General features: G+C 38.3%; 2 protein-coding genes across 6 annotated transcripts; one reads left to right on the top strand and one right to left on the bottom strand.

Moving 5' to 3' along the window:
* The first annotated feature begins 1,059 nt into the window (after positions 1 to 1,059).
* LOC143464866 (neuronal cell adhesion molecule-like) lies at positions 1,060 to 24,949 on the top strand. Of its 4 annotated transcripts, none has more exons than XM_076962894.1 (28): positions 1,136 to 1,291; positions 6,764 to 7,004; positions 7,273 to 7,284; positions 7,610 to 7,724; positions 9,379 to 9,465; positions 9,749 to 9,864; positions 10,138 to 10,286; positions 10,502 to 10,634; positions 10,956 to 11,070; positions 11,380 to 11,505; positions 11,668 to 11,867; positions 12,108 to 12,251; positions 12,581 to 12,728; positions 12,918 to 13,125; positions 13,408 to 13,582; positions 13,912 to 14,019; positions 14,224 to 14,424; positions 14,674 to 14,791; positions 14,926 to 15,107; positions 15,209 to 15,361; positions 15,472 to 15,627; positions 15,841 to 15,973; positions 16,174 to 16,325; positions 16,605 to 16,736; positions 16,959 to 17,120; positions 22,536 to 22,658; positions 23,028 to 23,100; positions 23,624 to 24,949. In XM_076962894.1, exons 1-28 carry the CDS (start codon positions 1,187 to 1,189, stop codon positions 23,922 to 23,924), a joined length of 4,068 nt encoding a protein of 1,355 aa, XP_076819009.1. In that variant the 5' UTR covers positions 1,136 to 1,186; the 3' UTR covers positions 23,925 to 24,949. The 4 variants fall into 4 exon arrangements, with proteins under 4 accessions (XP_076819012.1, XP_076819009.1, XP_076819011.1 ...); XM_076962895.1 differs by having other exon boundaries at positions 1,140 to 1,291; positions 15,475 to 15,627; XM_076962896.1 differs by lacking the exon at positions 7,273 to 7,284 and having other exon boundaries at positions 1,139 to 1,291.
* Positions 17,669 to 21,395, bottom strand: LOC143464869 (uncharacterized). Of its 2 annotated transcripts, XM_076962902.1 has the most exons (3): positions 19,366 to 21,395; positions 18,990 to 19,124; positions 18,713 to 18,888 (listed from the first exon to the last, which is right to left on the bottom strand). In XM_076962902.1, exons 1-3 carry the CDS (start codon positions 19,808 to 19,810, stop codon positions 18,863 to 18,865), a joined length of 606 nt encoding a protein of 201 aa, XP_076819017.1. In that variant the 5' UTR covers positions 19,811 to 21,395; the 3' UTR covers positions 18,713 to 18,862. The 2 variants fall into 2 exon arrangements, with proteins under 2 accessions (XP_076819016.1, XP_076819017.1); XM_076962901.1 differs by having other exon boundaries at positions 17,669 to 19,124; positions 19,366 to 20,042.
* Positions 24,950 to 26,886: the final 1,937 nt, after the last annotated feature.

Below are 26,886 nucleotides of genomic sequence, written 5' to 3'. Positions count from 1 at the left end.
ACGTTTCATCTGTTTTCAGTCTTTCAGCTTTACGGAATTCATGCTTTGGCGTTGGAAAACAGGTGTGTTCTGTGGTGAGTACAGGTGGCTACGGTTAATGAACAGTACATCGACGTATGGGTTACTTAGTTAATTCCGTCAGCATGGAAAAAGTTTTTTATAAGATGGCAAGAGTTTTTATAACTCTGTCGGGTTCTTTTGTAACGTATGAATGCAAACATGAACTTGGCGCCTTAGTAAACGTTTTCATCTCGTCACTTTGTGCAGTAGACGGGCGTGTAGCACAAAACAAACAGACTACACATCGCTGGTAGATCATTAACTTCTATAGCAAATAGTTCCTCTTCTATAATTTTGTCGCCGCCTTTTCAAAACAGGAAAGCCGCGTAGTGCCTGGATTATGAGTATAAGGACTCTGTAGGAAGGATAGACCGTACTATGACATAAAATCTAAACCCTCTTGTTCCAAAGTAGTAAATTACTGCCATATGGGCAATGATGTAACCTTGAGTCAGATCAGATGTTATCGTCTTGCAATAGGAAAGAAAAAACTTAAAAATTGCTGCAAAGTTTTGTCTCCTTTGTGACAAGGACAGTAATTGTTTTCGGCTTGGCAGTTTTTTTTATTAAAATAGAATCAACATATGTGAAAGAATTGGAGCTGTGAACAATAGTGATAGTTCCAAATATGAGTGGTACCCATAGCTCCGTTTAGCATAGTATATGTCTATATGAAGTGGGTCTAGTTATTTCCATGCTAACGATTCTAAGTATGCAAGTTGAATCAAGCCCATCCAGGGCTGGACCGTGGATGTTTAAATAGAAAATGTTTATGTATGGCATTTAAGCCTAAGCCCATCTTCGTAAATGATACCAATATTTAGTATCAATAACTTTTTAAACAAACGCATTTTTTACTTAGAAACAGTAGAAAAGTTTAAGCTTGACAGTTCGATAAAATTTATGAGACACATGAAAAGTTTACTCGACTCCACCAAAGTATACGTTGGGTCCGTATGGACAAATAAATAATCCACCTACGTTTAATTGTGGCTTTTCCCGCGCGTTCGCTTTTAGTGAAATGTTTAGTTTGATGCGCTCTAGAATGTTATGCGGTAATTTACGTGACGTGGTTCACCAGAAAGTTATTGTATGGGATAGTAAACTATTGAAAGTCCAACTAATTATGGAAGAAAATTATCAGGCCATAAAAGAATTCGTCAAGACTGGTGGTAGCAACATGTGGGAACGTGGATCGAATTACTTTGTGTTGAGGGCGGAGACAATCGGAGTAAGCTTGTTTTATTTTTAGTCAACCATCCGACAAAACGTCAATAGTAGTTTCATTTTGATTCTAAGTAAACTTCAGCAACCTTTCTAGTCGTCTATTTCAAGTGCACGCGTGCACACCCATCCATTGATTTTCTGAGCTTATCGTAACGTGTTTGAGTAGTTCGGTAGGCCTTAGGTAGTCGCTGAAAAAGAAATTGATTTCTTATCGAGGTATTCAGTATTATTCCTAAAAGGCATGGCTTTGCTTCAGGAAAAAACATTTCGCTTCTTAAGAGCATTTAAAAAAACGCTGGCCGCAGTGTGAAGCTTTGTGACAGATCAGATTTACAGCGTGGTCCAACTTCTTTTCATCGCGGGCCAAAATCAAAAAATTTTTTATCTTGCGGGCCAATGTTTTTAAATCAGAACTGAAGAAATGTGAAATTAGAACTGAAGAACAATGTGACATTGATATTAAAACTGAAATTAGAACTGAAAAAAGTTATCTTTTTTAATTAAAACTGAAATTGGAATAGTTGAAAATTTTTAGCTATTAATGCTGATCAATGTGACATCTGCGGTCGAGGTTATTCCTCGACAATAGCGACTATCAAAGCTGACTATCAGTTCGCGGGCCAAAGTTGGCCCGCGGGCCTGCAGTTGGACCACGCTGGATCAGAACATCCAGCAAAGACCACATTTGCTAACCTTTTTAGATGACTTTAAAACCATGCTTCAACTGCTCAGCAAACGATGCCATAAGGGAATCCGGAAGTGCGGAGAATTTACTTATGTTACCGTAATGTTTAATGGACACTCCGGGAGAACTAAATAGCTATTACTTTCTTCAAACGCATAGTGAATTAGAGACAAATGAGTTACTGAAGATCGTGTACCCGGTTCTTCTTAAAGAAGAGCTATTTTTTGTTTTCGTGTTTTTCGAAATCAGTGTAATACCTTAATGCATTTTCGCACGAAAAAGGCTTGCCGTAAGCAGCGCCGTCTTGATAAATAATTCAAAAGTTCCTTTTTTTAACTTGAAGCGGACCGTAAGCTCAATAATGTGTCAGAATAGAGAGAAGTAGCTTGTCAGTCGTCAGTACATTTTTGCTGGGCCGCCATATGTTATTTTCGTTGTTTTTCAACCTTTTGATAGACACCAATGCCCCTCTGAGTGTGATTAAATTTCCTGAACCACTGTCTTAACCAAGTTGTTGACCAAATTCAGTTTATAGAAGTTCAATTGTCCAAATAAATTTGCAATAGTGAAGGAGGCAAGATGAAAACGTTTTAATTGCGTGTTGTTAAAGAGAACTCAGAAAATGAAACACCATTTGTCCGGTGCAGCTTTTTCTAAACAGCGTATTATTATAGACACATTAGCATGCCCTATTTATGCGCGTTTAAGTGCAAAATCTTGCATATCGGGACCGTTTCGTCATTCCACTTCATATAATGCGATTATCGCCAAATGTTTCCCACTTAACTTTTGAACTGAATGCGTGTTAGCGCCGATTGCAGGAACAGGAACAACAGTTGTCCGCAACTTTTTAGAGAAAACCCAAGTTAATGGATAGAGTATGTTCCAGTACTTAGACAGTTTGATAGGGGAAAGTAACCGCGTGCAAAAATGAACAACAATTGCATTCCGTGGTTAAGTTCAGAGCGTATAACATAAAATTATTCATAGCACACAAACCAATTATTTTGCGCTTTTACCTAAGAAAAAGCATAGGAACTGACATTTAAGAAATGTCATGTTTTGATGCATCTACAAACGCTACAGTAGAAGCTTCGCTCAACTTTTATCTAAAATCGATAACAAAAGGTCAAATTTAGCAACGGCGGTTTAAGGAAGGTGTTACATTTCGGTAGTTTTTTTTCTATTGATGGCAAGCAGAGCCAAACATTGAAGCAACGCTTCGGTAAGAAACAAAACAAATGTAGCCAAGCAAGCATGTGCAAGATGAATGATAAGTTCACGGTCATTTTAATGTGTGAAGTCGAAGGTTTTTTAAAAGGTACAAGTTGAAGTAAGTTAGTTACAGTTAGAACGTTGCAAACATTGAAGAAACTGATTTAAATTTTGCGTAAAGTGTAGGGCGTAAAAACTGCCGTTCAGCTCATGAAAAAAAGATGACGTCATACGTCATTCTTCATCATAAACGTTGGAATCGCTTTGTATTTTTTGGTGAACTTTATCAGAACAGTGTTTTATTGCTATTTGTTTTTTAATGTTAGAAAGGGTGACTGGGTGAGGTCGTAAATAACAATCAGCCGATCTGAATCTCCTACGCAATTAGTGTTTGTTTCAGGCAATGACTGCTGACTGCGGATCTGACTTTTAATCTCTCTATAGTAAACGTTTAGCTGATGTAAACCTGTCATTTGATTTGGATAGTAAATACTATCTATATGCCTTGTCGCCATCATTTATCATGCGAAAACGTCAATGATGAATTACTTTAATAAAACAATAGCGGTATAGTCAAGTTGCGGTGAAAATTAGAAACGTATTTTCAGAGACATGACACACGAGTAAAATCATATGAAATCGGCTAAACAATAAAATTGAACATGCTTAAACCTGAATGCTCGTAGGATTTGATGATTTTGCATGCGTATGTTATTGTACATTTTTTATGCTAACATGGCAGTTTTGCGGACATCGATCGTAGCGCAAGTAATGTTGCGTAGCTAATTGAACACGATTAATCTCTTTCAATATCGCGCATTACTGGCAATTACAGCTATTAGATCTATTGCACAAGTGCGGGAGGTCTGCGCATGCCAGCGGCGATTAGCGACGCTTTTTGTACCAACTATGTCTTCGATAAACTTGAACATGCCTATTGAGCAGATAGGCCTACTATTAAGTTCAAAATTCGAAGTCTTCGTTCTACCATCAAACAACTATTTTCGCTTGCGCGATTTTGTGCAATAGATTAAACATTAATATGTTCGTTTCGTGGTCAAAAGCTTAAATCTTTGTCTCATCTGTGTAAAATTAGAAACGGTGTTGTTGTTGCGTAGTTCAGTTTCTAAATATAGACAGATATAGTCTTCTATCGTGAATTCTTACCAATAGCCGAAAGTGATCCCAGCAAATTCAGGTATCATAATGCGATTTTTCTTGTTTTCGTTTGGATTCAGTTTAGTTATCGCAAAAACGTCTTCTGATGACCTTGTTTAGTTGTTAAGTGTTAGAAGATAATTTCGTGCAAATCTATTCGATGCAAGCCTCACATATCGGTTGTGGACAACTTAAGCAGACATTAAGACAAAATCTCTAAAAGATCTGTTTCTCTTCATTGAGCAATTTTCTTACGAATGCGCAGATTTAAAACTCTGGTGCAATGACCACATATAGCTTCCCAGTGTTGGTTATACTTTTATCAGGCACAGATAGCACAATAACAAAGTGTTTGATTAAATCTTAGTAGGCTTTCTACAAAACGGATTCTGACGCTAGCTTCCTGAATTTTTATCAGCGAAATGAGACAAGTGCTCTTCTGCGCAAGGTTATCAAGTCCGCGTCAACGCATTTAGACAACTACCAGACCAGAATGGCAGTCACGTTTAGTTGGGGAAAAGCGAAAATTTAGGTGCTGGTGATTTTAGGCGATACTTTTGTTGCAGAAGTCGTTAATGGGGAAAGTAGCCTACTTAAAACGCTTTATATCAACCGGCAGCAGATGTTGAATTTGACAACTTGATAAACACTGCATAAAGTAAATTGGTCGGCTGTTTTCCCAGCAAGCAATCATTTCTCGAAATTACGGAGCGACATAAAACGATTTGTATGATTATAAGCTGTGTAAAGCCCCCTCTGAGAAATCGTTATGAATGGAATATATATAATTGTTGTTGGGAATTATGTAAACAGATTACATTGGTGTTATAGTATCATTAATTTAATACAAGTCAGTAAAGTCACTTGGCTGTTTTGAATCCTCCAACGGTTGCAAATGAGAAAACTTCCCCCATTGCGTTTTTATTATTATGATATAATGTGGTGCAATTTCAATTTCGCTGGACTTTGCGTATATGGCGAAATTTTGGCAAGTGCAAATCAATGCGCTACAATTAGTATGTTTAGTTTAGCTCGTTAGGAGCTGTTGATACAGCAGGTAATCGAGCAGTAATCAATGTTTATATGTTGTCCTGGGAATAGAGTATATATATGTAAAAATGAAGGTCATAGTCAGTTAATGAATACAAATGGCAACAGTATCTCGTTAAACACATCAGAGAGCAAATGGTCCCAATGACAAAGCCTGTGAATGATGATGAAAATGAGCCAGAAAATAATATGAATAATTTAGTTGCCGTCTGACTTTTCTATGTCGACCGTAGAAAGCTTAGATCGATCAATCTACGTTTGGTACCTTAAGCTCGTCTATTCCTATTTATTGTGCCCCAATGCCAACGGTCTACTTAGAGAAAAGAGAATTTAAGGCGTTGCCTTTCCCAAGAAATTGAAATAATTGTCGCAGTTACTTTATTACCTTTCGCTTCTTGGTGCCCATGTTTGCTTTGGCGTTTATTTCCCACCATATATGTTAGCTCTATTAGCAAGATTGAGAAACCGGGCAAAACCTATGCCCATGCTAATGCTTTGAAGAATATGGCTGTGTGAAAAATCGTGGAAAACAAGTCACATTGTGTATGATGTAATAATGAGTTAATTTGTCGGCAATACCCAACAGCTTTGGAACATAATTTACGAAATTTGCTTTGTCTCATACAACTTTATTGCTCGTAATTAATCGTATTTGGCGGACTACAGTACTAGGATGAACGAAATTTCTATTAGATAATTAATTAATTTAGTAATTCTATTTTCAGTAACAAAATGTCGTGTCACGGACCACGCAGAATAAGATTTAAGATGAGCTATATGCGACTAAGGTTTACCTATGCTTAATAGTTATTGCGCGAATGCAAACTGGTAAAAAAAGCTATGCTTATCCTGCAGCGGTGTTGTTTTACACTTTAAAAACTCCTCGTTTTAGATCTATTGTTGGTCAAACTTTAAGTTTCAGTGTCAGCTGTCAATAGTCGCTTGTTGGCAGTATAATAGTAGAGATTTACACGATTGGTACCTTTTTGCGCAGCTGGAAAACCCCTTTAATCCTGCCTACACATTTTGTGGGGTTACAATCAAAAAGAATCAAAACTATACGTACATCTGCACAGAACCCTGTGTAAAAGATTGACGGGTGTCAACTCTAAGCGAAATACAAGCTGTATCCAAACCCTGACAGTAAAACTCTACCTCTAAACTAAATGATTAGCACTTGGATATTCCAGTGTGACATCCCCACCAACCTTGTCAATCAAAAAACTGTTGGTCTTGATAACAGATTTTACCACTTGGGAAATCCAAACAATGGCTTAAATATACAGGTTACTGTAAATATCACACTCCTAAAATATTCCTGATCCGGATATCTGCCACATTTTATGACCATGTTTATATCTTTCATAGCCTAATCTGGAAGAACGTAGGGCCACTGACTATCTGAAACCTATCATTCAAGCCAGCAACTCAACACGATCAAGCGCCAAGCAGCCCAAACAAAAGTTGTCTTTTTCAAGTTTGAATTCACTTTTATGTCGTCATAAAAGCCGCTGTAGGAAAATGGAAATGTGGACAATCGTGATGATTTCATTGGTGTTAACGTTGCAGATTGACAAGATTGCTGCTAAATTGGAAGTTCCACCTGAAGGTTAGTAATTTAGAAGTACGGAGAATTATTTTGCATTAACTATATAAACATGATTTTGGTTGCGAAATACTTTTCGTTGTGAACTAATTGATAGCTGGCAGGCCAATTTCAAACAGTTAACGTTTTTCTTACCGCAGACCTCTTGAGTATGTCTAGGTACCCAACTTATGAAAATGAAATCTATTTTAATCTCCTGTATACAAACTTTTATGTGCTAACAAGACTGTAAATTTTTTGCTTTTTGATCCATCGTAATTTTTCGGAACAGTTATCGACCTACGTAAGTGTTGTTTATTTGTGTGGCCTGGATGTAACTTAACTAAATATATAAACTGCATATAGTGTACATCCAGTCATCCACCAACGTGACGCATCACTTACTTTTGTATCGTCTTGCACCTCTGCATCCGTTGTGTCAAAATATGCAATGCTACCGTATAGTGTTCTGATGTTGTATGTCCATTGTTAGTGTCGTTACGTTGCGGACATAATCTCATTCATAGCTCTAATGTTATTTTTCGCTAGACAGAAAAACATTTTTGCAGTTGTTCGCGCACTTTTTCACCCAATGTAATGAGCTATATTATGCTCTTTTTTGCTTACAGTGCCACGGCCCCCTCAAATAACGACCCAGTCTGCCAGCACTGTCTACGCAGTGGAAGAGTCACTTTTGGAACTGAAATGTGAAGCAGATGGACAACCTAAGGTTGACCAAGACGGGTTAGTGTTTTGATTTTATTTTGAGATCATATTGCCATTTAAAGGAGAAGAACGTCATAAACATACCTTAGGTTGGTGGCTTCTATGTTTGCTTGTAACTTGCGAAAATATAGAAGCCTGTAAATAGGCCTATATTCAAAAATGACAACTCAAAGAAATGGCTTGTCGTATGCTCATTCAAATGCTGTAATTTAAATGATGTTAATGGGTAAGAACCATGAGCACTCCAAACGTTCATTAATTGTAATATTACCCAAAAAGTTTCTTAGTACAGTAGCTTGTGTTTTTTCTTTGCCTTTTGACAACAACAAGCGATTGTTGACGTTCGCTGGACACGGTCGCGATTTCTCGAGTGGCATACTACAAATTCTGTGTCATATAAAACTTAAAGAATTTCAGTTTAGGGGTTCCACCTTGGTGGCTGCCCAGGAAAGCGTTGCTTGTTTATGGCCACTTCATCTCACTTGTTGTCTACTTATTGAGGAAAAAAGGTCCTATCACTTGGTTACGATTTTGCGCCGTCCTATTTGTCAAGTGCGGTGCTAGTTTTGACAGCAATCAAAACAAAACAGCCAATACTGCATTTCCTCGCTATTTTGTAAGATATCTATGATTTGCGCGATGCTTTCATGTGCTATTGGATGGTATCCGGCAACATTGATTATAGTGAACCTTTTTACCGAAAATCGATGAGATGAAATTTGCAGGTTCGAACGAGTTTGCATGAAACAAAATATGGACAATCACCTGCTTACGCAAGCGACCAAACCGTAAAATAAACAAATAGACGGAATACTGATCGCAGTAATTATGGGTTATCGATCAAACGGCTCGATCAATTGTTACGTGGAATCAACTTCGATTCGTTTTGCCTTTGTATGGTCTGGCAGCTCCACTAACAAAAGTCAAAAGAGAACTTAAAATTTAATAGTTTTGCTACTTTTGAAATGGTAATTTTTCTGCGTATGTGTTGTTCCTTTACCGTTTTGCATTACAAAAGGAAATACCGTAAAAAGGGCTGTTAAATCGTATAGTATCAGTAAGACCAGGGTGGTCCATGACTGCGACCATGAAGAGACACATTATGCTTTGAGGAGAACACTGCGGGCCGCAAATGGGAGAAACTCCAGTGCTAGCAAAGGACTGAGTTTACTGTTATAATCATTGATATATTCTACTTGCTTGCGACTGTGCTTGCAGCAAAAGTGGTCGCATGTATGTATCGCCACACAATATTGTGTTAACAGTACAAAGGCATAATCACCCCATGATAATCACATATTGACTTAGAAACGAGCAATCAACGCACCTCAATGATGTGCAACTTATATCAGGCTGTGGCTCATACAACCTATTTAAATAAAACGTAGGTGTATTTTAGCAACTGCGGATTTTGCATTGAAAAATACAGTGTATCAAAACTCCGAAATTATTTGCGGACCGCACAAAATCTGTCCGCGGGCCACATGCGGCACGTTTGCCAGGTTTTGGACCACCGTGAGTGAGACGAATGGCGTAAATATAAAAACTTTCAGAATTTATTGGTTACATCTTGCATAATCCAAAACACCTTTTCAAAGTTATTGAAATGATCAAGCAGAAATTGATATTTGTTGCAAGATTTTAAGCTTTTTCATGTAACAATGTTATCCAGGTACATTTGGAAGAAGGACGGAGAGAGTCTGGACTTGACTGCTGGAGACATCGTTCAGAGTGAGAATAGCGGAAACATCACATTTAGGTAAATTTTCTCCTCTTTATTGTTTCGGTTACGTCAGTATGACGAAATGAAAGCTGAGTTTGTGGACATATAAGCGCGTGACCAATTTTATGGCATTTTATAGCAATATTATATCTATTTTAATCAAAACGTCTCCTTTATTTTGTCACTTTTACAAGGTGGGACACATCCGCACTAGAAAATGGCGCTTTTACTATATAATGCTCGTTTGTGTATTTATCGAGTCCTACAAAGCGTCATCGTTGCCACCACTGTTTTAACATCATTGAAAACCTTTTTCCAGTGGAACCGATTTGCTGAAAGAAGAAGAATTACGTCATTATGAGGGAATTTACCAGTGTTTTGCATCGAATGGAATCGGTACTGCAGTGACCGGCAACATCGCAGTCAAGGTCGCAGGTAAGACATCGCTACTTCTTACTTCGCTTTGTAAAACGTACTTTAGCCTACGTGAGTGCATGAAAAGTTTTTTATGATCAAGCCAAGCGCTTAATTGTCTGTTACGGCAGACTGGAAAATTTTTTGGCGATTAAACCATTTTGCTTTGTCGTCTGGTAAGTCTTAAATTATACGTTAAGCCTATAAGCAACTATACAGGTTTTTCTGGTTCCATACAAACAACAGCATTTTTTATTATGTTTGAATCCAAACTTGACTTTCTGTTACTGACAGCGACACCTTCTCCAAATCGTCAAGACAAAGACCTGAGCGCGGTAGAGGGCGCTAGTTTAACTGTTCCCTGCGATCATGAAGGCTTGGAAGGAATTACCGTGTCTTGGGATTTTGAAGGAACGAAACCCGATGAACGGCGCGTTGGCCAGGTCAGTTATACGTAAAGGTTCGACTTATTGGGAAATGATCTATTGCGAGTTGCAAATATAACTGACAACGCTATAGTAAATAAATTCAATAAATTGATCGAGTAAGTGTAGAAATATTAACCTTAAAATGCCATCGGAAGTAGAATAACTGGTTGCATTTTGAACGTGGTAATAAGGTTTACGTTCAATGTAAAAAATTATTATACTTCTTCTAGACTGCTGATGGTTCATTGGTTTTTTCCAACGTCATAGCTGAGGACGATGGCTTGGAGTTCTGGTGTCAGATTAAAAAACGAGTGAGCAGGCGATCTGCAGATGGACCACATTACACTTTAAACGTTGACAGAAGTAAGTTGACTTCATTTTCTTAAAGATTAAATTGTAGTAAATCTTCTATGACGCCTTCAGCTTTTGATGGCAAACCTTTTGAGGTTTCGCCTTACACAATGCAACAAGAGTGCGATTTGTGTAAAATTTGATGCATCTTTGATGACGTTATATTACATGTTGATACGTTCTTTCAGTTAAAGCATGTTTTCCAAAGCATTTAAAACCAATAACAATTGTTTTCAGCAGTACGTAACATATAGCCCTGTCATTACTACAGTATTGTTTATGCTAGTAAAAAGACGTTGGTGAATACTGGCTTTTCTATACATCTGGTAACAGGTAACCCGGTTACCAGTAGGGGTCCAGACATTGTTTCGCCAGTGAACAGAATTGCAAATCCGGTCGAAGTTTTGCTCGGAGACGATCTTGTGTTGGAATGTACTGCGACTGGAAGGTATGCTAAAGGGAAAGTTTTGCTTTTACTTTGTGTTTTATCTCAGTTCACGTTTTCGTGATGCTGTGGTAAGCCCGCTAATAACCCATCTCCAAGGAACTACTATAAAAACTCGTCTTAAAAGAACCGACAAGGATCCATTATTGATACGAGATAAAAATGATTGTTATATTATTATTACTTATGAGCATATTCGATTGATTGTAGCTGTCTGTATACAGTACATGGTCACAATGCTTCACATTATTTCACTTGCAAACTTGTTTTTTTTGTTTATGTTTTATTTAAAAAAATTTTGAACCTTTCAAGCCCAACACCAATAATCAACTGGGAAGTGATGAACGGTGATTGGCCTCAAGGCCGATACAAGATTGAAGATTTTGGTCGGAAAGTGACGATCACAAACCTGACTTACGTCGATGGAAAAACTTACCAGTAAGCTTCAACAACCTATGTCTGCTTCCCCACTTGTATTCTATGACCAGTTGTGTCTGTAATATAAAACTCTATGAACTGTCTATAATAAAACTTGATAATTCTATAATTTACTGTAAAAGACATAACACTATAACAGTTACACAAAAGATATTCTTGCAGGTGTACAGCCAGCAATGATGTTGAATCTGTTTCTTCTGGCGTAAGAGTCACCGTGAAATCGCGACCCTTCTTCAGCCTTGAGAGTCAAAAACCGCTTGACGTCATCCAGGTCCCAGGCAAAAGTGTCAACATTACTTGTGACCCATCTGGACTTCCCAAACCAACTACCAAGTGGCTGGTGAACGGAGTCCCAATAGAAGGTGATTAAATTATCATCAACCGGGATGGGTGTAAATGTCTGCTATTGATTACTTGTGTGATCTGTACAAAATGGCAGTAATGAAGAGACTTTGCCGTACATTGAGGTCTGCCGAAACACAGCTATTTTGACTTGGCCCGTGTGAAAATACAAGTGAATAAGGCGGAGATAGGCGTTTTTAAAAAGCCTTTATATCCATACTATAAATTACAATAGGCTTTTATTTTATTTCAACTTACAGAAACCCCTACAATGGAAAACAGGAAAGTGACGTCCAACTGGATAAAACTGAAAAACCTTAAAAAAGAAGACTCGGCAGTTTATCAATGCATCGCATCCAATCCTTATGGTACCGTTATAGAGCAGGCATATGTCAACGTACTCAGTAAGTTTTTGACTTTTGTTTCGTATGGGATATACTGTACATCATTCTTACCAAAAAATGATTGCTTTTGCAACTTCGCTTTATCTTTTTTCTATACAGTAAAGTCCGATTTGACCTGAAACTTGAAAAAAAACCGCTTAATTTTTACACTTTTTAAATGAAACTTTTTAAAATACAAAAAACTTCACCAACATCAAGTAAACACACTGGAACAACTAGAATTTTAAAAATACATTAAGTGTGTCTAGTAGCACCTAAAAGGACCCTGAAGGACCCTAAAGGACCAATAAGGAGCATTTAAAAGTGTCTTATCACTCATTTGCTTACAGCTTCGCCCCCAATTCCGCTCTCAAGCAATGCGGACAATTACAAGTCGGTGGAGCGGAGTACCGTGAAAATGAACTGCTCCTTCTTTGGCTCATCCCCTCCCAAGGTCACGTGCTCGAAAGGCGGTGTTGATATTTCTTCTATGGACAGGTAACGCTTAGCTGGGCTGCTTTGTAGAACGTTGTCAGATATTTTTGATTTCTTTCCTTGTTGACTTTTTTGTTGGAAATCTTTGTGTGAAGGAAGTCGATCCGGTATGAAAAAAAATCTTTTCGTTGCTTCACTTTCATCCGAAATATTCTGTCGTTTTAACAATTCCCGAAAATGTCACATGTTTAGGTTTTCAATCGTAAAGCACAAACAGACGAAGCAACTTAAAATCGAGGGAGTCACTCGCGACGACGCAGGCCTTTACACATGCGTAGCTGTCAATGAATATGGAAATAGTTCGATCGATTTTACCCTTGACGTCTTGAAACCAACCAGCATCAAGATCGTTGGACCCGATTCGGTCATCAAAGGAAATACCGTTTCCTTCAGAGCGGTGGTGAGAGTTGTGTGTGCTAATTTTTATATAGCTCTGTTGCTGTTACAACTTATTCAAGGATAAAATTATTCTTCAATACCGTCTCTTTCATAAGGTCAATTATATGGCTACTATAGAGGTCTTTTTTTAAAGGAAAATTGCAGACTACTTTCAGCTAACTATATTCTTCAATTAAAAGAAACAATATATGTTGTAATTAGTTATCGTATGAGCTATGTTTAAAAGCATCCTTTTTCCCGAAAAAAGTTCACCAGAAACTTATCACATTCCAACTATTCTCAGGTCAAAGCTGAATCCGCCGCAGATGAAGTTGTTTGGTACCGTAGTGAGGTACCGAAAGGTCGAGGTGAGACTTTCACGATATCAGATGCGGATTATTCCGATTCTGGGACTTACAAAGTATCGGTCAGCACCAAGTATGACAAAAGCTGGGGTTATGTTACACTCACTGTTAAAGGTAAATAGTCCACTGTTGAATACTTTCCGGGGAAATTTCCTTTCGTTTGTGTCCCGATTGTACTTTCCGAAAAACATATATTCAACTCTAAATCTGATTATGATTTTATTCAAACTTTAGTGTTATGTGAAATCAATATACCGAAAAGTAAATATTTGAGGTCCTTTACAAGTTTACAGTACAGCGTATCACTATAATTTTAGTTCAGATAAAAACGAAGTTGATTTTAATTATAACTCTATAACTGTTATATAATTCTACTATTCCACTATATTCTATGCGAGCAATTATATAGCCAACTGAACAATATTTGTATTTTGTTAATCCAGACAGGCCCTCCCCGCCCGAACGATTTAACTTTTCAACAAACAAAGATTCCAAACTTGACGTGAACTTTAACTGGACCCCAGGTGCAGAAAACAACGATGAGATCACTGGTAAAGAATAGTTATATTTTTGTTAACAAATTTAAACCAGGTCATTAGCAATGGCAGTTATCTTTAAACTGAAGCCTTTTGTCGTTTAAACACGATAACTTCTTTTCGCCATTTCTGGTGTGACTTTAGCTTTCAAGTTACATTGCGCGTCAGATAGATAGCAACGCATATTGCTTAACTCACTGTTTTCGACCTTGGCTATAGAATACAAAATCGAATTCGAGGAAGATAATTTCGAACCTGGTACGTGGCAAGTCCTCAGAGACTCAATCGACCCCTCCTTGCGATCTACGTCAGAGGTGCTTTCCCTTTACGTCAATTACAAGTTTCGGCTTCTCGCTCGCAACTCCGTGGGATGGAGCGATCCTAGTGCGGAGACAAGAAGATATTCAACGCCAGGGGGCGGTAAGCGACGACTTTGCTTAGCCTGGATTTACTATAGCGCAGATGTCTTTAAACTTGTTGGAGGTACTGAAACCTGCAAGTTTAATTCTTGCGTTTACCGAGTCTTTCGTTAAAATTGAAAATCACGTGCCATAAACACAGTTAATGTTTGTCCTGATCTCTGCTGAAGTTAGGAGACTGTCTCACCTAATGTTCTTACCACTTTGATTTGTACAAAATCAAAGTTTCTTCTATTTTTCTGATCTTTAGCTCCGAAAAATCCAACCGGGGTACGAGGCGAAGGAACATCCCCAAATAATATGATCATAACATGGAGCAGGGTCAGAGGGATCGACCAGAATGGTCCTGGATTAGAATATTTGGTCAGGTAAGAAAGGCAGCGATAAATAAAACCTTTATCACCATGTGAAGCATTTTTCTATAGAATCATGGAATTGAAACTCACTGAACTTACGTTCTTCTGTTTATTTCTTTCAATTTGAACTTTTCCTTTCTGGGCAGTTACCGCAAGGCTGGGAACGGCAGTTCCGCTTGGAATACCGCGCCGGTCGAAGATCCATTGACATCTTACACAGTGGAAAACACTGAACCTTACAAACCTTACGAGATAATAGTTCAAAGCAAAAACGACTTCGATGTAGCCGATGTACCGGAAATGGTTCGCGGTTACTCCGGAGAAGATGGTGAGAAGAAAACCCTTTAGCGCCAACCACAGGAAGTAGCCGGGGGCTATATGGGGCTGTAGTTAACATTCCATTTCTTCTGATATTGTTTGTTATTCTAGTGCCACTGGTAACACCAAACAATGTGAAGGTCAAAACATTCGACGAAGCTCCAAGACACGTTCTGGTCTCCTGGGAAGCGGTAGATCCCACCCTGGTGCGGGGAAGATTTCTCGGGTATAAGATCTTTTATGGAATGTCTTCGGATAATGAAGGTGGGTGGTTTCTAAAGCAGTTGCACACGTCACAATGTTCATCGTTTTTAGAATGGGATAACTGTTGATGCAATGTTATAGTGACGTCATAATTACCATGTATTTACCAGCAGATGAAAAGGTGGTGGAATGTAAACCAAATGTAACTGAGACGTATGTCAGCAATCTTTTCCCGAACACACAGTACTGGTTCAGTGTGGCAGTCTACAACAGGATGTACACCGGCAATAAATCAGAGAAAAAAATCGTGACCACGCCTGAAGGAGGTCTGTTACGTAACAATGATCTGATCAAGCTGAATAAATACTGTCGATTCTGATAAATCAACACCATAGTGTGGACGTAATAAGCTATATTTTGCCAGTGCATGTCCAGTCTACTAAGATGATAACTGATGATAGTCCCAATATTGCTAATATTTACTCGTATACTTTCAAGTATTCATGGATTAATTTTAAGTCGTCCTTTTGTTATTTAAGCTCCAGGTCGACCAACCTCGCTCACTCTGAAAAGGCGAAATGCAACGTCTTTGTTTTTAACCTGGAACAAGCCAAAGGAGAACTGGGGAAAAGTGGTCATGTATGTCGTCACTTACGGCCCTCCCAAAGACCCGTAAGTTTTAACCGCTAGTAGCGCTAAAGAATTTATTTATTTGAATTTTTTATCACCTTTGCCGCGCTGCCTTTACAATTTTGCGCAATATATGTGACTAGATTTTAAAATATATACTTACGCTTATTTGTAACCATTCTGATGTTAGTTTTGTTAAAACAAAGATAGCTGATGTCATAATTCTGTATTCCTCTGAACAGCGAAAACGAAATCACTGAAAACACGGGCGAACAAAAATTCACGGTAAAGAATTTGAACCCGGATACTTATTACAACATCCGGGTTAAAGCGAGATCCAGGCAGGGGATGGGCGAAGAAGAAGTTCTACAAACTAGGACCTTGAGATCCGGAAGTAAATATTTTTACCTTTTAATATATTTAAAAGGTCAAAAAAGTCAAAAAGAAATAGGACCTTTTTAATATATGTCTATTTGGACTAATAATAGTTACTGTATAATTACTGATGGTAATTATAATAATGGTTAAATATTGTTGTCGTTACTACAACAACAATATATTGTGAGTGGTAACTACGTAAATACTTATCATTGCAACTAATTGGTTGGAAAATACGTTAATAATCGCATTCGGTCTGATTGTTCTTTTAAACAAAACCCTTTGCTTCTACAAGTTCCCAGCACCGTCCCATTCAGTCTTGATCCTGGCAGCACAACAACCAACATCACATGGATATCGTCACCTGACAAACCGGACTTCATGCCAGCAAATTCTTTCTACGTGAAATACGTTGACGGAAATGGAAGTGAGTTGCATTTTGGGCATCTTTTGAGAAACCATTTTATGACACTGAAATTACGGTCATTGTTATGGCAACAGACTATAGTATAAGTACTTGCTACAGGTTTTACAAACTGGCAAGTAGACATTTCATCCGTTTAGTAAATGAAATCAATTGGGTTTAATTTTGCTGAAGAAAGCACTTCGCCTAAAGTTTTAATCTTATTTTTCTTCCTCCTATCTTCAGATGAGAATCAAACTCCACCGAAAGATGTTGAGGACGGCGACAAGCAATCTATCACAATCGAAGGTCTTGAACCCGATACAGAATACAAATTTGTACTGGTGCTGGTCAACGGAGCTGGGCCAACAGAAATCCATTCGACGGCTAGTACAGAGGAAGCTGCAGGTAAGGCAAAAGCAGTGCTGCGGTTGCAGTAAAGGCTGATAGCTTCGTTCACATACACGGGCTGATTTTTGAACCAACTCTCTTTGTATTTGATACTTGTGATCAGTGCAAAACTCATACGATTGCAGCGCTAAAGCTGAAAGCTCAATATTGACTTTTCGATGACCTTTGATAAAATGCAGGAATGTTGAAGTAGCATCTGCCGTGGTAGCCAGACAACGGGTTCATGGCTACTGAAGTCTAACGATAAACACTATCCATCCGCTTGTTTGTAAAGAAACTTATATAACACTGGGGTCACTGCGAGGGCAGGAAAGATTATCGAAATTGTTCAAAAAAAAAGATTTGGGCTGTAAGTTCGCGCAGTAAAAATAATATTACATGTTTTATTCCGTCTTGTTGATGTGCAGTAGAACCATAAGCATCAGCGTGTCCCTACGCTTGCATTTCGTTCTTACGTTAGTGCATTACTCTGCCACAATACAATCTTTAGTAAATCTCAACCTTTTTGTACAATCTTCAGATGTTGAAAAGTGAACGTGCACACGCTGGTTCAATGCTTATTTTATATAACAAGTTTGTGGTTGCTGTACGACTTCCAGCGCGCGAGCTCGCTCAATCGAAGTATCTTTCGAAAAGCCGCGAAAATCTCTTTTCTCGCATTGTGGGCTGACGCTCAGTAGCCTTGCGGCGTAGAAGTCATGCCTAAGTCGAACTTGTCTTCATCGAATTTATGAAATGAACGTTCAAAACAAGCAAACCGACTTAATGAAAAATAAGTTTACAGATGCCCTCGAGCAAGAAGTTAACCTTTGATCGCGCAGATAACTGCTTTCGACGGCTGTTTGATAGTGTTAGGCTGCACGATTTTACAGCTATTGCCACAGCATTACGTAGCTTATACTGAGCCTAAAACACGGTGCCATACAATGCAGTATTTATGAAACAAGGCAGCAATAACATCAGTGAAACATCGATGGAGCAACATAGCATTTTGCATTCATGTAGGTTAAAAGGTAGTTGTTTGGTTCGTCATCTAATGCGGCTGTTTTGTCACATTTTCTGGTATACTTGCATTATTAACTGAACCAAAACATTGTTTTTGATATAATGCTGTATAAACGAGATAAAATACTTCGTAAAAACGTGATTTGCAACGGCTAGCCGGAGAGTACATTGCTATGCGTGCGGTCTTTGGTCCTCAATTTACTCAGATGCACTGTGTAAATGAAGATATCGTCGTTACATGGTCCGGACATCACAGGTCCATGTTGTCAACTTTCTGTGGGCCAGAGCATATGTTCTTTCCTCATCTCCTTGGTCATTGGAAGATTTAATGCCAGGTAAAGAGGTAATTTCTTGCAAAATGACATGTTCACGTCACATTTTCGAACTGATAGAGGGTGAAAAATTCTCGATACCTTTCCGTTATACTTTGATCAGTCCGTGACACATTCTTGTCTTTTACAAAGTTTCTTATTTTCCTGATCATGTGCCTGGTATGAAGCTCGCCCCCTCGCTGCTTCCGTTTCGTCACATTCTTAAGAAGCTTGGTAAGCGATTTCTGTACGGACTTGTCGGCATCTGGCAGAAATTGCGTCGCAAGCCAATTGAAGCTTGCAAGCTGAATTGCGCCATTGGGCATTACTTTAACGTACTTTCCAACTTTTTTCCGGTCTGACAGCTGCAAGTGAAAAGCGGTTGAGTTCACAGCGCGGGAGGCCAGGTCTGTGCCGTTCAACTCAAGGGGGTAGTCGTCGTATTCGAGCTGGAAGAAAATCTTTTTTTGTGCTGATTTTATTACGTTGAGCGGCACAGATGGACAGATCGTCAGACCGTCCTGGTCGTCTTCTGCTAACACGTACGAACCGTATTTAGATGGTGTCTTCCCGTAGTTCTTCGCGAAGATCTCACACATCCTTTGTAGGTTCTTCTTAGCCTCCTCAGGTAAAGTGAACGAGAATATCAACTTGCGGCGTTTCTCGTTTGTAACAAGGAATTTGTCTGAAGAAAAAAACGTTTATTACTTGCAGGTTGAATTGTAACTGTCAAGCCAATCATTTTAGAACACTTGAGCAGCGGTATTCGAATCTGTGTGTTATTACATTGAGGTTTTTCTATACCGCGGTTAACGGAAAGCACCGTACAAATGTTATGCACAGTATTAAACGTCCGTTTATACGTTTTTACGCAACACATTTGAAGCTATAAACACCCCAAACATGTTTAATAGAAAATTACTTACCTGCCAGTATGGTGTCGTCACTACTATCATCCTCTGGACACGTCGTGACAACTGGAAATGTGTCGTTCACCGGCACCGGAACTGAAGGTCTTTTGGCTACAACACACAGGCGGTAGCCTCTCTTCTCAGTTATGGCCACAATCCGAACCATTTTATCAAGTTTATCGAAGTCCAGCTGCCCTTGTCCAGGCAATGGAGCGCCTTGGCGTCTGTGTCGGTAGAGACTTTTAGCCTGTGCAAATAATCTGAGTCCGCCTATTCCTTTAAACTCCTCGGATCCCAGCGCCAATACGAGAAATAGTAGTCCGTAAAGTAGTAGATGTTCGGGTTTGCTCTTGCTCCGTGTAGTCAAATAATCCCTTTTTCTAGCTGCCGGCCCACCACCATAAACTATCGCAATTATGCCGTTACGCTGAGGCCCACAGTGCCAGCCCAGTACGAACATAACGGGATTGCAAAATGCATTTTTATCCTTGGTCCGTATCCGTGGCTCGTAATGGCTGCGTTCTTCAACACTTGAATGCTTCTAGGTCTGTGCTCTCTTGCACGATCGTTTTCGCTTAAATGAGCAATTTGATACAAACCAGCTGCGGTTGGCTACCTTCAAGATTTGCTATGATACAGCCAATAGCAGTTGTTATAAGAGATCCGCCGCTCAGTCAACTCATTTTTCAAATCTGAGTTAAAACAAAAGCATTTTATATCATGCAAAAAACAACGAGTTCAACGCGAAACCGGGCCTATAGACATCATAGTAAATCGACCATAACCGTCCGAGGATCTTTAGTTTTTGAACGTATTTTGTAATACTCTGAAAATTAGCTTAAAACGTGTAATTTTGTATATGCAATGTCAATAACTGTCTGTTTCATTTAAAGGGTAATAATTTCGGTTTTGAAGAAATTCGTAGATACTGTTTTGCAATATACGCCGGTGCACCGCAAAAATAATCCGGTATGAACTTTAATCGGGACTTCCAGGAAGCTCTGACCGCAAATATTGAACTTTTTACCACTTAATCGTCATGTGGACTTGGTTGACCTTGTAACCGATTTTCGACTTAAGTAAATAATTGGACATTTTCCCAATAAAAACCTCTCAATTGCCACACTTTCTGTATCTAGGTCTCGCAATGCCTGTCATCAAGTAGCTAATTGTGGTCCTTATCGACCGATTTTAAACAAGGTGTTCTTTCATTCTAATCTAGTCTGTTAAATGAATAAGTTATGCGAGATTTTTTCACGTGTTAGTTGACTGCGGTGCGCCAGTTACTGTACGCGCATGCCTTGTAGTCTCGCGTGTAACTCGCTGCCGTAAACACGAATTCCACGAAAGTTCTGGTTTTCTGTTTATTATGTGTCACTCTAGCGGGCTGGGCATGGACTTCCACTGTTCTTTTCTTCTTAAATTTCGCGCTTTTTAACTAAAATTCTGGTTAAACTGCTTTCGGATGACTAGTAAAAATGCATTTTCTTTAGGGAACTCTTGGTCACCAAAATTACAATATTATTAAATATTAAATTCTCGATAATAAAACAAGTTGTGGAAACTATAAAAAGTTGCAAGTCTAAACTAGTTATTACAACTGAATCAAAAACCGAACAAAAGGCGCAGTCCGCGGTTTTTAAACCTGTTTTTTTCTGACGTGACTTTTCTACCCCAGATAATGAAAACAGGCGTAGAGCTCCAAGCCTTGTTGCACACTTTTCTTTATGTTCTTCCCTTCTCAAGTAAACTAGGTAACTGCTGTACTGCATGAATAACTGCAGGGCAATGTAACTTTGCACTTTATGTAAACTTACGGCACTTACGTGACGTTTGCCCCGTTCTTGTTCGTGATAAGACAACTTGTAGGTTATTGAATTAGATCTAGAGCTACAACTGTTGCTGCACAACAGAAAATCACTAAAGCTCTTGTTTTAGAATTTTCATGAATGTTAAATGCCTTAGTCATTAAATTAAACCGACAAAGCCGGTAATTTGCCTGTTCTTTGCAACTCCCTGCGTTGGCTTCGCACTTCCAGAAAGGAATACTACGTTACTCTTTACAGCTGAAAACAACGAGTCTTGTGCAACGCAATTATGAAATTCAGTTGTTTTTGAAACTTACCACATTCGTTTACTGTACCCGACCCGTGATGAGATTGCTGCAAAATATGACGTCATCTAAATAAATACTTGCTGACATTTCTGGTCACCAAGCTTCGTTTAAGACTTCTATGACTTTAAGACTTAAGCTTCATTTTTCTATCATTAGGTATCATTTGTATGTTTGCTGACTTATTGCGAATTAATTTTTGAGGCCTTTATCGTTAGCTGACTTACGAGATTTACAAATATTTGACTAAGCGACCTGCTAGATCAGTGCAGCGCGCCGTCTTAATTCAGCTAATCGGCGCACATGTCGGATGGGCGGACGGTTTTGGGCTTGGTTAACGAACCGTAAAATTGCTAGTTAATGTTTTATCGCAGTTTACACGTGGTTGACAGTTGAAAAGTGTTGTACCTACTTTACCATTCTGACAAGTCAACACGAGTTTACTCGCTCGGCCGAGCCACAGGTCGCTTTGCTTACACTTACGTGGTTAAGTAATCTCAACAAAAATGTGGATTAGCAATGACACTTTTATAAACAATACAAAATCCCAATCGAAGTTTTTTGTCTATAGCAACTACCTAGCACCGTCCACGCAACGTCTTCATTACACAGATAGAAAAACTCGAATTTCTCCCTTTGCTTTTCGAAGACCAAATATGTCTTGGTGTCGAGATTGTGAACACAGCATCCATATAAGCTTTCATTGACGTAATGTACAGTCCTCCGGCATTTATAATACCGGTTACTTATTGCCTCGTGCGTAAAACGACAGCATGAGTCAAAGATCGTCTCAAGGCAGGTGGTAAGTCTTATGTAGCGGTTTGCTTTTGGCATGACAAACTACAAACGGAAATGTCACAGCTGGAGGTGATGGAGACAGATAAACAGTTTGGCTCAAAAAGTGCATTCCTCCTGTAAACAAGCTCAGAGAACACCAAGTGACGTCTATTTATGATTATATTTAGGCTACTATACCAATGAACACCTTTGGCGAACCATGATATTGAGGCCTATTACCTGTAGCATAGTCTGTAGAGATGTAATTGTTCTTACAGCTCTCTTTTGTTTTCAGTAACATCTGGAAGTTTTGCCACCGAAATTTGGTTCATTGTCCTCATGTGTCTACTCGGTGTCGTAATAATCCTCCTTCTTGTTGTTTGTTTCGTCAGAAAGGGAAAGGGAGGAAAATACTCCGGTGAGCTTCCAACATCAATTAATTATTTATTAGACCAATTAAGATGTTGTTGTTTTGATGGTAAAGCGCTTTCGGCGGTGGCAAACCACAATGGTTATAGTAAACGACACAAAGCTATATATTTCTTTTTGAAAAAGCATGTCATTGAAGTAATTGATGTGAAATTGGAAAGTCGGGAGAAAATATTAAAAGTGCAGTCCGGGTCATTCATCTGAGTCAAACTATAAAGTTTATTTCTCACAAAGCATTAGAATTAAACGACGCGATTTGATGACAATCGCACATACACGAAAGGACCTTCCTCATTAAACTGATATCAGATTATCAGCATGCGTAGGCTGTATCTGACAACATGTTCCTCTTTTGCAGTCGCTGAAAAAGAAGGACGTCTGTTTGACGCCGAGTCTCAACCGATGACTAAGGAAGAAACTGGAGAGTACAAGTCAGTTTATTTGAAGTTTTAAAACTTTTCTTTATTACCTCGCAATTAGCCCATTCAACATTTAATCCAATCTATAAGCTCGACTGAAACAAATATTTACACTACCTAGTTTACCTAATTACTGATTTTTGTTTTTTTTCTTTAACTTTGCTTCTCAAGGAAGATGTAAGTATTTTGAATGAACTGCACATCACCGCTTGTTATAACACATTTTGTGCACATAAGTCCATTTCTAAAACAAAATCAATGAATTATGTGTATGCTTGGTCTGTTTTTGCGAGATGTTTATTTGTTTTTTGTTTGTGAGAGTTAGCTCTCGAGGTCTATTCGTCCTTTCCTGTTTTTATTTCTCGTATATTTGATTATTATTATAATATGCAACAAGATATGCTGTTTTGTGCATAAGTTTAGTTTGTATTTTGCCTTTGCATTTGTTGATATCACTTTTTTATTTGGTTTTTATTAATATAACTTAAATTGTTATTGATAATTTGTAAAAGTTTTCTGTTATCTTGTTGTCCAGCGACGAAACGGATGATGTGAAAAGACCTCTTTCAAGCACCTTCGCTGACGGTCCAGCGAATGGCAACTCAAAAGCGCCACCTTCCGATTATAAATCAGATCCACCCTTGCGCACTAGAGGTGACAGTGTAGCTGGCGACTCGATTGAAGAATTTGCCGACACAGACGCGAAGGAATTTAACGAAGATGGCTCCTTTATCGGACAATACGGGGTCATAAACGAAAGTGCAGCTACTTCTACCGCTGCGTCACCTAACGGCGATGTTGAAACTTCGACACAAATAAAGGGTGACGCTGTTTAAATGGACCAGTGCAATTTTTTCTCCAAACCGATGCAGTTGCTTCATGGACAGTCCTCATCGTCGTAGTGTTTTGCTGTTGTCATACGTTGTTACACTCCGAATGCACGAAAATGCCAATAGAGCTGAAAAAAAGTTTTGACCATGGATCGACTTTAAGGATAGAACAAGACGGACAACACACATAGACAGCAAACTCTTACACGCCGCAGCTGAGTATTGTTCTAAAAGTAACGTTTCCTTCCTCACACGTACTCATACTTTTTTGATGTAACAAATCTAAAACTTTTGCTGTAAACAGTGTAACACACAAATACATGATATCGTCAATATTTTCGTGTACTTGTAGAAGTTAACCAGAAAGGTGACGTAGCAATCAATGAATAATAACCGACAATAACTAGTTGATCAAACCGCAAGTATAAGTTGCTAAAGTTGCTGGTACAACCACGTGACAATATACGTTTTAGTACTTTTTCTGTAGTGTTTCTGATCACATATAATATAGTTGGTTTTTGTTGATTATGAACGGTATTTGCAAGACTTTTTTATTTGCACTAAGTGTGTTATGTTATCATAAGACAGGTTCCTGACGGATCTTGACTCGATTACTGTGATTATAAAAAAAAATCTTATAAAATTGTTTTTGCGGGTTTTTCTGGAAACCTTTCGCCGCTTACACCACGACATAAGGTGGTGTGTTTCGTGCGTTTGATACTGTTTAGATTGCGTTGTATTATTTATTACTCGACTACAGTTGCTGTTCCTTTGATGTCGTAGTGCATGACATGACGTAACATGAAAGTAGCCTATGTGGAGCAGTTACAATATTCGCCAATTCTGTTGATACTTTTCTGTTTGCATTTTTGCCGCAATTTTCATTTATAAGTTTTTCACGTGACAATTGCAGCTTGTAATTTTGTTTCTATAGCGATATATGATCACGTGATCCACTTGCGTCAAATTTGTGCTCAAGCTCGTCATGTTGGCTTCAGTGCTTTCGGTGAAATAAACCGCAAAATATTGAACAGAAATATCATATACATTGTATTATGCAATACGCAATCCATCCAACAATTTAAGAAAGACTGTAATTTATTTAAATCTATTGAATGGCTTCTTGTATGTTTAAACAAACGGTGACGTTGAAAGTAGTTTTTCAAACGCAAAAAAAACGACAAATAGCTTTAAGGTATAAGCGAACCAAGACATATGAATTAATATTTTTACTTTGATTTAGTGTCCGGTATCTTTTTTTGTAAATATTTCATTTATCTTTTGTAGTTATATAGGATTGACAATAATCCAAGAACTTAATCTCAGCGAACAGTGAAATACCAAAATCCCTTTTCAATTAAGTGTCAATAGGGAAAGCAAGCTACGCTGAGGAGAAACTATTTGATGACCTTTCCACACAACATTTCGTAATAAATTTTCGGAAATACTGGGATTATTGATTTTTATCGTTTCAATAATGCAAATGGTTATAAGTAATCGAAAACCATAAGCTTACCAGAAGGTCATGTAGAATCGCAGGGGCTATATAGCTGCTTTCAAAGTCATCAATGTGTCAATTTGAATTGTATTTTACAAGCTAAAGAATATACTTATTGGTGACGTGTTACCAAGATCGTGGCTATCATCAAGCAAACCTGTCGGCCACCGGGGATTCAATGTAATCAAAAGGAGCCGACAAAAAAGTACAAAAGTGTGAAAAGTGACGAATGTACACCCTGTAAGTGTGAATGAGCGTTATGCAAGTAAGTGGAACGCACTTTGTCGCAGCTTAGGAGGAGATAATGTTGCACCATTGCATATTTGGTGGAGACCAGTGAACCTCATTTTACATCGGTTCTGAAGACTCTTGAAACGCACAAGATTGAGCTTTTGTGGCCCCTCTAAAAACAAACTACCTACAATAGAGTATTTGAGATGGAGTTATAAAATTTTGCAAAACTTGAGTTCCAAGTGTTAGTTTATAGTGTTCCAAGTACTCTAAATTCAAAAATATGGAGTATAGACCTTTCCGATCATTTTGATTACGTCACATCCGTTGTAGCGTTTCGGCGTTTGTTTCACTTTCTCTAAGTTATAGGACACATTTTGCTTCGACATTATTTCCAATTTAATTCACTAGAAACATGTTATTGTAAATAAAACACAAAACAGATTAAATAACACAATATTAGATACTTGAAAACACTTTGAAAATGAATGATTATGATAAACCGCATATTTTTCAAGCAAGTCAAACTGGTTATCACCGTACTGAAGTCACGGTTAACTAAATAATTTATAATTAAAGCTCATTCGATATAATCTTGATGCAGTTTAATAATAAATTATTATATATAGTTATATATATTGTTACATATAGGTTAATGGTGCTGCTGCTGATTTTGTGAAAATCTGCGAAATAAAACTCACGGCATGCATGAAAATAACATTTCAATATTTTCTTGAAAACCAATCCAAGTTGTAGGCCTAAATAAATATAATGACCAATGAGGCTGGCGCTTATTCCCGAAGTCACATTTTGATTTGCGTTTTTTGCCATTAGTCGAGAAAATTGCAAAATTTGCCTATATTTTAATTCGAAAACATTTTTTAATTAGGTTACCCACCACTGAAAAAACTACAACAGCACAGTTGCATTGGCACGTCACAAAGCCTCCAGCATGCTTGAAAAACACAACAAAATATTACGTTGAATAGTTCACGTAGCATTCTCACACCCTAAGGAAAAAATTTGTGTCACTACACATAGTCTCAATCTTTGCTAATTGTCTCGTCACCTTAAAGTTGCTTATAACCTCAAAAAGTAACGCCGTCGGTGCCAATGTTTGCATTACGTGTTACATAGAGCGACAAGATCCTTGATTTTCCCCTTTATGCATGCGGCTGCTAACCAGTTACACAAAGCAGGCAATTAGTTGAAGAAGGAAAAACAGTTCTCGCTCGAAGT

Source organism: Clavelina lepadiformis, chromosome 7 (genome assembly GCF_947623445.1).
Source record: "Clavelina lepadiformis chromosome 7, kaClaLepa1.1, whole genome shotgun sequence".
NCBI classification, from domain to species: domain Eukaryota; kingdom Metazoa; phylum Chordata; class Ascidiacea; order Aplousobranchia; family Clavelinidae; genus Clavelina; species Clavelina lepadiformis.
This window is presented reverse-complemented; position numbering and strand designations above follow the sequence as displayed.

Bases quoted from the DNA above. Each gene is read 5' to 3' on its own strand.
- LOC143464866 (XM_076962894.1), top strand. From the start codon at position 1,187: ATGGAAGAAAATTATCAGGCCATAAAAGAATTCGTCAAGACTGGTGGT. The intron at 9,865-10,137 runs GTAAGACATCGC...TGTTACTGACAG, and splicing joins CATCGCAGTCAAGGTCGCAG to CGACACCTTCTCCAAATCGT. The intron at 22,659-23,027 runs GTGAGCTTCCAA...CCTCTTTTGCAG, and splicing joins AAAGGGAGGAAAATACTCCG to TCGCTGAAAAAGAAGGACGT.
- LOC143464869 (XM_076962901.1), bottom strand. From the start codon at position 19,810: ATGTTCGTACTGGGCTGGCACTGTGGGCCTCAGCGTAACGGCATAATT. The intron at 19,125-19,365 runs GTAAGTAATTTT...TTTTTTCTTCAG, and splicing joins TGACGACACCATACTGGCAG to ACAAATTCCTTGTTACAAAC.